The sequence below is a fragment of the Eptatretus burgeri genome, chromosome 6 (assembly GCF_056783735.1).
Source record: "Eptatretus burgeri isolate ZD-2024b chromosome 6, Ebu_testis_v1, whole genome shotgun sequence".
In the NCBI taxonomy this organism is placed as follows: Eukaryota; Metazoa; Chordata; class Myxini; order Myxiniformes; family Myxinidae; genus Eptatretus; species Eptatretus burgeri.
In genome coordinates, this window is record NC_140966.1 from 69,037,123 (window position 1) to 69,047,555 (window position 10,433).

At 42.1% G+C, this 10,433-nt stretch overlaps 1 protein-coding gene across 10 annotated transcripts in view; it reads right to left on the reverse strand.

The window, feature by feature from the left end:
* Window positions 1-225: 225 nt before the first annotated feature.
* Window positions 226-10,433, reverse strand: part of BTBD10 (BTB domain containing 10) — a 148,890-nt gene continuing 138,682 nt past the window's right edge. For all 10 annotated transcript variants that reach the window (XM_085885540.1, XM_085885541.1, XM_085885544.1 and 7 more), the window contains 3 exons: window positions 2,548-2,745; window positions 2,093-2,203; window positions 226-1,743 (listed from right to left, as the gene is read on the reverse strand). In XM_085885540.1, the coding sequence (XP_085741666.1) occupies window positions 1,400-1,743; window positions 2,093-2,203; window positions 2,548-2,745 (653 nt within the window). In that variant the 3' untranslated portion in view covers window positions 226-1,399. The remainder of the gene's footprint in view (window positions 1,744-2,092; window positions 2,204-2,547; window positions 2,746-10,433) is intronic.

Genomic DNA, 10,433 nt, shown 5'->3' on the forward strand with positions numbered 1-10,433 from the left:
GCAATGGTGAAGAATCACTTTAAAAGTGAAGATCTGAATTCAGATATTCACCAAAATCTAATCAATTCGTCCTCGTCAAACACACAACCTTTCCACAAAATTTCGTCTGAATCCATCCATAATGTTTTGAGATATCCTACTTACAGACAGACAAAAACAAAGAGGGGTGAAAACCTCCGTCCACCTTTGGTGGCAGAGGTAAAGATGTGCACAGGCAACACAATGTTTGATAGTTTGCATTCCACACATGGAATGTCTTGCATTCTGTATTTATGTAAACCAAGACAACATTTTATATTTTATACAACAAGTTCGATTTGCAAAAAATAAAAAAAATAATGATAGCAAGAGAATAACTGCTGCAGCAGCAGCAGCAGCAGCAACACCAATGGCAGCAGCAAAGAAAAAAGCATATAAAGCCCAACATTCAAACAACAAAGCCTCTGAAATTCGAAGTGTGATCTGGATTCAAAGCATGCAACACCTAGCTATAAAAGCAAATCGCAGAACACTGACAGAGATCGAGTGGCAGTGTCAGTGGAAAGGTTTTTGGTTCGAAAAAAAAAAGTATCAGCTCCGACTACAATGCTGTACGTTCTTTGTTATGCATTCTATTCTGCGGATATTTAAAAAAAAAATTTGCCCACAGATGCTGTAAAAAAAAAAAAAAAAAAAAAAAAAAAAACTTCCATTTTGGCAAATGTGCAAAATTGCATGCAACTGCCTCCCTCCCATCACCCCTTATCCTCTAACGAGTCTAACATCTGACGAAACAAAGTATAATCATTTGGAAATAAATAAATTTAAAAAGTCAAGAAAGTATGGGCCCAGGAAATTTTTCATTACAATCTTTAATCATCTCATTAAAACCTGGTAATTATCTTTTTCTCAATGCCAATTCAAAAACAATTTCTTCTTAACAATGCATGCAAAAACCATGCACATTCAAATAAGGGAAAATGCTATATCATGAATTATGCATCAAAGATGTAACCATGCAGGGAAAATGCTCATTTGTTTCACACCGATATTAAAATGGCAAATTCCAAACATCCAATAAGGACAAGCCAACCGACATTTTCGGCTGAACAAAAAGCATTTTCATGCTATAAACTTGTAACCTCCCCCAAGCCCTTCATCACGTCCCCAGTGCCGACTTCTCTTCACCTCACCAACCGCCAAAAAGAATAAAAAAAAAACAACTTTTTTCTCACCAATGCCACTTCCAAACATCAATTATAAATAATTGTGATAAATTCGTAAATGGTGTGAAAATAGACCCGTGGTTGCAGAAGTCAAAATAAGTAAAAATTAGCTTGTCCATAACATTACAAATCCACGACACTTTTTGTGAAAGTGGAAAGAGAAGCAGAGGATCACAGGGCAGTGTGAAGAGATGTTAATCAGGTGGCAACAGCCCATCAGGAAATGGCTCTTGGCTTTGAGAGTGCGCTTGCCCGAGGGGAAGAGTGTCAAGTTCATCCACTTGTGGAGGTGGTGGATGCAAAGGTGGCAGGACAACCGTAGCCCCCAGAGGTTCAGGTGGAGGAACATCTGCAACTGCAGCTGCTGCGACGAGGTTGGTGATAGACTTGCTCTTGACGCACTGGAAGTCGACATGACGACTTTTCCCCTCCTCCTTCTCCCAAGACATTCTGATGAATGGACGCTGTACATAGTTGTAGATCACTTCTGGGCGACCACCTGGTCTCCTCTTTACCTTCTCTTTGTAGGTTGGATACCCTGATAATGAGAATCAGTTTGTTGGTACAGTAAAATGCCAGATACCATCCTGACAACAACAAATAATTTGACAACAACAAATTATGTTGTCAAGAATTGCATGCAATGTCTGCATTAAAAAAAATCTTCAGTGAGTTAAGTATCCCATTTGATCATCAGACATTCAACAGTGATAATAAAAACCAGATTAGCTTTCTGTAGGAATATCTCCCTCATGACATTTGAGGAAGTCAGTGCATGTCTATCTAGTCACCCACAGTAAGAGGCACCTTGCCGCCATAGCACAAAATGGTTTTCGAAATAAAACACCAATACAACCTCCAAAGAAATGTGTAATAAAAAGTATTACCTTCAATACCGAGTCGAATCTTCTTCAATCCTCGCTCTTTCAGAACAGCCTTTGCGACGTCGCGGTTCTCGATGTACTTGAAGAATCGATAAAGCTTGGTACTGTAAATTACTGGAGAAAAGAAAACGGAGAGGAGCAACACTTGAACAATGAACACAAGAACTACTGTGATCTTGATTCGATTGATTTTTTTTTATTTTTTGCCAAAATTATGAATTTTCCTCTGACCAAAGGGGAGAAATAAATATTTAAAAAGAACCTTGTGGTCCACTCACACTCAACATAGCTACAAAAAGGCATAGTTTAAATAAAGAGATAAAAGGAACAACTTGATGTGCAACAATAAACAAAGCAAATTAGAGAGGAGGAAAGGAACCGGAAGGTAGGTAATTGGAAGGAAAACATGCAAAGTGAACGAAGGCACATTTCGGGTTTTGCTCGCCAACGACACTCACTCTGCGAATATTCTTCACCCATCTGCGGAGGGTACTCTTCGTCCCAGTCAACCACATCTTCGTCCGTAAGCACCACAATGTGGCACTCACGGTCACCACTTTGCGCGCTGGCCACCATAAGCGGCAGGATCATGTCCTCAAGGTTAGACTCAAAATGTCGGCGTGCACCATCATTGGACAGCTCATGCATAAGCGCACCTGCAGCGATGGGTAATGGCACATTAGTGCTCATAGAAACAAGAGTGCAGTATGCAGGCCAATGTCAGCCAACAATTTTACCCAACAAGGACTACATGCGTTGGAGTTTGAAAAAAAAAAAACAACACTTCAATTTATGTCTTCTGAGTCCGATTTATGCCCAAGATTTACCACAAGCCTCAGAGCTTAGATCAATATTAAAAAAAAAAGAATAAGAAGAAGACGAATAAGAAGAAGAGATGCCAGGTATTGATTTCACTTGCATAATGCATCAAATTTTCACAAGGCAAATTCGGTTTGGGGTAAGTAGGAAATGTCAGTTGTTATCAAGCTCACCTCCGAGCTGTCCAGTTCTAGGTTTGATTTCCAACTGATGCAGTATCAGCAAGTATTTCTCAGTGTGAATGTTAAAATTTCCACTGCATCTTAAAACAAAAGTGGGCCTTTAAACCATCCATGACTAGACACACAGCAAACAACAATTGAAAGGTGTACGTTGACATCTACACACAAATACATTTAAACATTATAAAAATGTCAACGACAGCATGCACAATCATTGGACAGCTCAGATGTATGTTTGAGAAATGGACATTAAAAAAAAAAAAGAAATATAAAAAAGTTAATTCACGAAGCACCAATTGTTACTGCCCTGTTTTGGTTCAGTCAACAAAGCTTACCTCACATAAAATACCAATCACAGACATTAGTATAGCAGTCAAACACAAACTAATTTATGCCTCTATTTATACACAAAGGCAAGTAAGAGGTGCACATGAGAGGAAAGGTCAACAGGATGAAAGAGAACAGGCAGATAGGCAACACAATAATCACGAGCTTCATTGTATGGATATAAACAGCTTCTTCTTCTCGTAACCAAGGATAGAAAAGCAACTGGGCATTTATGGAAGAACAGGAGATGGTAATGAGCAAGTAGCTTGAAGGGAAAAGCAGAGATGAACAAGTAAAAAACACATAAAATAAACATATAAACATACACACACATAAACACACAAAAACTGAGACCAAATCCATAAGCCCCGATTTTGGACCAAGTCAAACGGGGTCAAATAATTCCACGGGCAAAAGAAAAAGGGCCCAAAATAATTAGAGGTAATGAAAAGAGCAAAATAAGTAAAAATGTAAAAAAACAACATTAAAAACCAGAACGGCACTCTTCGACATTGTGACGTCGACAAATATGTCTCCGCCCAAATTATAACATCATTATAAATACTTGTACCAAATTTGATTTAAATCCTTGAACCCAGATTTAAAATATTAAATAGTTCTGGCTGCCAGACCATGTATCTGATCAGGTTGAAATCTAAAACATGGACTCCCCATGACTATTCGATCATAATTGTGAAGTTTCACTTCAATTGATGAAGCAGTTCGAGAGAAATAATTTTTTTAAAGATTTTTGTTCAGTCCAATATGGCTGCCAGACCATGTGACCTATCATTTATTCGTGAACACCCTGGTATCCCCAAGGTTTGCAGAACATCTGTGTGAAGTCCTATTCCCAAGCAGAAAAGCAGGCCCTATGCCTCGACCTCTTGCCAAGAGATACCATGGAGTCCAAGTGCATGGAATGCCATGACTTCGAGGTGAACAAGGTGGGATATAACAACTTGAGCTCAGAGTGGAAAACCATGCTCAATTCGTGGCACTGCAAATGGATGGATGATTGTACACAGTTACGAGCTGAGAATGGCAAAGGAAAGACGGGGCTGACCTGGAAGTCAATTTTGAAAGTGCCTGTCCGAGATGGGTGGTAGGGAGCAGAAGTGGTGTCCCTAGTTTCCAAAAAAGGTTCAGGGACAGGGCCCCCTCAAATTTCAGAATCCCTCCACTCCAATAAAACATTTATGTTTTAGCACAGCGGCACGTGTGGGGAAAAATAGGCTGATCATAATACAGTAAAGTGGACTATTGTAGCCAAGGCGTTGAAATACACTACATGGCCAAAAGTATGCAGACACACCTTCGAATTCGTGGATTTGGCCATTTCAGCCACACCCATTGCTGACAGGTGTATAAAAATTAAGCACATAGCCATGCAATCTCCAGAGACAGACATTGGCAGGAGAGTGGGCTATACTGAAGAGCTCAATGACTTTCAATGTGGCACCATCATCGGATGCCACCTTTCCAACAAGTCAGTTCATCAAATTTCTGCCCTGCTAGAGCTGCCCCGGTCAACTGTAAATGCTGTTATTGTGAAGTGGAAACGTCGAGGAGCAAAAACAGCTCAGCCACGAAGTGGTAGGCCACACAAGCTCAGAGAACAGGACCGCTGAGTGCTGAAGCATATAGCGCGGAAAAACCATCTGTCGTTGGTTGCAACACTCGCTCCCGAGTTCCAAACTGACTGTAGAAGCAACGTCAGTGCAAGCACTGTTCGTCGAGAGCTTCATGAAATGGGTTTCCATGGCTGAGAACCACACACAAGCCTAAGATCACCATGTGCAATGCCAAGCATCAGCTGGAGTGGTGTAAAGCTCACAGTCATTGGACTCTGGAGCAGTGGAAACGCGTTCTCTGGAGTGATGAATCACGCTTCACCATCTGGCAGTCTGACAGACAAATCTGGGTTTGGCAGATACCAGGAGAATGCCACCTGCCCGAATGCATAGCCAACTGTAAAGTTTAGTGGAGGAGGAACAATAGTCTGGCGCAGTTTTTCATGGTTTGGGCTTGGCCCCTGAGTTCTAGTGAAGGGAAATCTTAACGCTACAGCATACAATGGCATTCTGGATGATTCTGTGCTTCCAACTTTTTGGCAACAGTTTGGGGTAGGCCCTTTCCTGTTTCAGCATGGCAACACCCCCATGCACAAAGCAAGGTCCATACAGAAATGGTTTGTTGATATCGGTGTGGAAGAACTTGACTGGCCTGCACAGAGCCCTGACCTCAACCCCATTGAACACCTTTGAATTCCATCGAATTGGAATGCCGACTGCGAGCCAGACAGAATCGCCCAACATTCGTGCCCGACCTCACTGCTGTGGGGATTTGCTTCTTTTCAGCCGCAAGAGCATTAAAGTTCCAACATCTAGTGGAATGCCTTCCCAGTAGAGTGGAGGCTGTTATCGCAGCAAAGGGGGGACCAATTCCATATTAATGCCCATGTTTTGGAATTAGATGTTGGACGAGCAGGTGTCCACATACTTTTGGCCATGTCGTGTCGATTCGGGGCACAACAAAAAACATTTGGGGCACATGCCCTATGTGCCAGTACCCATTGACACCCCTAGCTCACAGTAATGGTGTGTATCGACTGGAATCAGGATGGCCAACTTGGTGCATAGGAATGTTCAGCAGCAGGATGCTGAGAGAAAGCTGCTTTGAGTTCTCTGAAAGACCATGGCCTAAATGAACCAAAACATGATACTGTAGGAGTTTTGGCATACAAGAGAGGACAATGCCTGCTCCCAGAACTAAACAGAAAACTTGGGAAGAGAGAATTGGCACCACAATGTTGCGATTTTTTTTATCATCTTGAGATAAACAGCCCCTTTGTGATTTTATTGTGCTCAAATTGTTTCACCATCATTTCCATTTTTAAACAAAAACATCGAATTTCATTGCTTCTCTCTGATTTAGTTACTTTGCTTTGTTGCTTTGGTGATCAACTGCAATGCAGATGGGAAAACCTGGGCAGAGAATAGTGACAAATAGCATTGTCCTCACCGAGACATGTTGCAATCATTAAATGAGACAACCTGATGAAACAAGTCCAAACACTAATTAATGCTTACAATGTCTAATAAGACATGCTATATCATAAGCTGAAAAAAAATGCAACTTAATGTTACGTGTTCACAGTCATAGCATGCAGCTACCAGGAGCTGCCATTATCACACCGATATTAAACGATTGCAAGCATGCTTTGAAATTGCACAACAGCATCAAGTTTGTTATCCCGCTCCCAATCATTAGCCAAGTTAAGATCAAAAGCTCCATATGCTGCCCTTGTTCTAATCTGCTTCTGTAGTTTGCCAATCCTTGGGAACAGTCAGAGTAGGAGAGGAGAGAATGGGCCCAGCCAGCACGAGTTCAAGATGATTGAACAAGTTTTTGCCCAGATCTGCAGCCAAAGCCCATCTTTCAGAATGGTGAATAACTATTCAGAAAAGAGAACTGTTTAGTCATTTGCATCGTAGTACAGCAATACCTCACTTAACACAGCCCCATAGAACTGATTTGTTATAGAGACAATCATGATGATTGTCATAATCATCGTTTTACAGCCGTTTCCATGCTTGCATGTGAAAGCCGTGCTTCACCTCATGGCTGCTTTTTAGACTCCATGATCCCTTGCTAGCCTTCAACTCTGAGATCATCTCTCAGCAACACATTCCACATTTTCCTCGGACAGCCTCTAGCTCTCATTCCATTCACATTCAGAGTTATACACCTCTTCACACAACTACCCAATCCCATCCTTTCCACGTATCCAAACCACCTCAACCCACCACAAAGCATAACCTCAATAATGCTTTCTACATTGAACCTATCTCTTAATTCCACATTTGGTTTCCTATCCTTGAGTGTCACATTACACATCCATCTCACCATTCTCATTTAATTTCGTTCACATCTCCATTCATCCTCCTTTTTGATCACCCATGTTTCACTGCTATACATCACGCTTCGAAAGCAAGCTGCATAAAGGTTTTATGTTTTTTAACCGATACCTCCAATGAAGCTCTCATATGTACCACTCACGTGTAAGAAATAACGCTGGTGGAATGCATCTCCAAATAAACAATGGTATAATGGCCACTATTAGCGCATTTTCTATGAGCGCTCTTCTCCAGGAATGCATCCCAAACACAAAGTGAGGCATGACTGTATATAGGATTTTCCAAGGAAGCAGACATTTTTATGTCACCCAAAATATGATGGATCCCAGGAGGCTACCTTGAGGGATGCAAGCCTCCAGGAATAAAGCAAGAGATATGCTATTCAGAGACATATGCTTTTTGCATGCCTGAAAAAAAATTCCAGTGAGAGTAAGAGCGAGAGAACCCTTGGAGCACAGCTTTATCAAGGCTTAGTAACAGACAGTGTTGAAAGCTCAAAAGATGTCATAAGATTGCTCTGACATCTTGTGCGAGGTTTAGAGCATCGATTTATTGCTGCAGCAAAAACAGCATGCACGTCATGGAATGTCGAAGATGGAAACCAAAATGATGGATTGTCTAAGAGATGAGACTTGTGTTCTGCAGCAATAATAGATCTCATTACTGCTTACAATGCGAAGAAGGCTGCCAGGAGTGTTTAATAAAGCTAGCCGTCTTGGGACCCTTTGTGAAAAGGAGGGACGTTTGCAATTTTTCAAGGATAAGGAATGTGGACCTCTGAGGACCTAAAAAATTTTTATTCATTTAAAACAAAGAAGGGGAGCAGAAAATGCAGATGTTAAGATCAAAGTGCTGCTGAATTCTTAACCAATTGAAGAAGTGATGACAATAGCAAGACTTGAAAGAGACAAGAGTAGGTGAAAGGCCACCTGTTTCGTTGAGCTAAAAAGTAGGGTTCTAGGTTTCCTGACCAACTATTACAACTCAAAATAAGCAGAAATTTAGGAAATTTCAGAATTTCTTTTGGATGGAAATTTGAAAAGTGTGTATTTTTATATTTTTATTTTTATACAGTCGAGGCTCGAATGAGAGCCAACACACAACGCACAGCAAGGGAGGCAGGAGACGAGAGGGGTGGGACAGGGAAGGATAAAACAGTGGAGAACAGAGACATTAGAAGATCTGTGGAAGAGAGAGGGATGAGGCAGGGAACACGGGGTATACAGGATGGACATTACAGGGACTTTCAGGAAGGAAAGCAGGGAATTTGAAGGTGAGTTTGGGATGGATTGACGGCGGTAGAAAAGATCGAGGTTTTGGATGGGGGGAGACAACAGGTGGTAGTGAACTGCTGTTTTGAAGGCCTGGAGGGAAGAATGGGATTGAATAGAGTGAGGGAGTTTATTCCAAAGGCGGGAAAAAAGAGAGTAATGAAAGAGTGAAGGCGAGCAGTGATTCGTGATTTTGATAGTTTTACCAGGAGGTTGCTGGTGGACCTTGAGCGCCCTGCGGAAATATGGGGGGGGGGGGACATATCGCAGACAGAGCGGGGGGCGGGGCGAGACCGGAGAGGAGATGGTAGAAGACAGAAAGACCACAGACCTGCCTGCGATGAGAGAGTGAGAGGCCCAAAGACTCAGCCTCATTGCGCGAGATACCAATGATCCTAAATGCCTTGGTTTCCACAGTGTGAAGCCGAGAAAGGTGAGAGGCAGGAGCAGCAACCCAGAGGGGATAGCAGTACTCCATCAGGCTGTGGACAAAAGCTTTGTATGTGGTCAGGAGCTCAGGTGGGCCGAGGAAGAACTTTGCACGGCAGAGGATTCCCAGTCGGAGACCAGGTTGGAAATGTGGCTTTCCCAGAAAGGATCATGGCAGATAGTGAGACCCAGAAGCTTGAATGAAAGGACTTCTTCCAGAGGATTGCTGAGAAAGTGGATGGGGGTGTTTTCTAAATGGTCCTTTCGGAGAGACAAAGTGAGAGTGTAAGATTTGTCAGGATTGAAAGACATGTTCCACGTGTTGGACCAGTTTGTGGTTTTACCCAGATCTACAAAGAGCGAAGAAGCTACGGATTGCCGGTCTGAGTTTGGTGAGCAGGGCAGGGTGCCAGACCATGTCAAAAGCACGCAATATGTAATTTATAATACATAATCTGTAATACGTAATACAATATTTATTTATTTATTTCCAGGCTTTAAGGCGCTTCTAGTATCTGCAATACCAATAACACACAAACGTGTGTTAGTGATGCCAAGCAACCAGTTTGAGGAAACATGCAGACACATACATGATATAACACCAGACTTTTCACACAAACACAGCTGCTGAGGTTAGTGGAAGTGACATCACTTCCCAGAGCACACAGCGTACAAGTGACATCATCTTTATCAATGCTGTTCTTTCTACACTCAGAGGAGCAATCAAGGAGGAATTTCCTCTTCCACATGAATGCCAAATGGGGCTTTTATCCATGCTCTATCCTTTAAATGAATCACATTTTTCTTTATTGATTCAAAGTCAAGGCTTGTGGAAGAGCGAGAACACTCAATGGATCAGAACACAACAGAACAAAAGGAAAAGCGGAAAAGATGGGGAAAATACCAACAGCAGGGCCGAGGGACAAAATAGACATAGCAGGACAAACAAGGGCTGCGGTAAAGAATGAGGGTAATGGGAGAATGCAAGGGGAGGACAAGATGGATACAGAAGCAAACTCTTGCAAAAGAGAAACTGGACATTTGGAAGGACGTGGGATTAGGTGGGGGGGGGGGAGGTGTGGGGGGTTTATCAAAGGTAGAAAAGATCATGATTTTGGATGGGGGATGATCTGAGATGGTGGTGAACATTGAGATTGAAGACCTGGAGGGAAGAGTGGGATTGAAGAGAGTGTGGGAGTTTGTTCTATAGGTGGGGAAAAGAAAATAAACGAGGAACACATTTTTTAAGTCTTTGGTCTGACTCGGTCAGGGATGGAGCCACCGCCCAAGTCTGGAGTTAATTTTTATTTATTTGTCTTTTATACAAATCACAATTAACCATCAGTTGTTTTTTTAATTGTGTGTGTGTGTGTGTGTGTGTGTGTATGTATATATA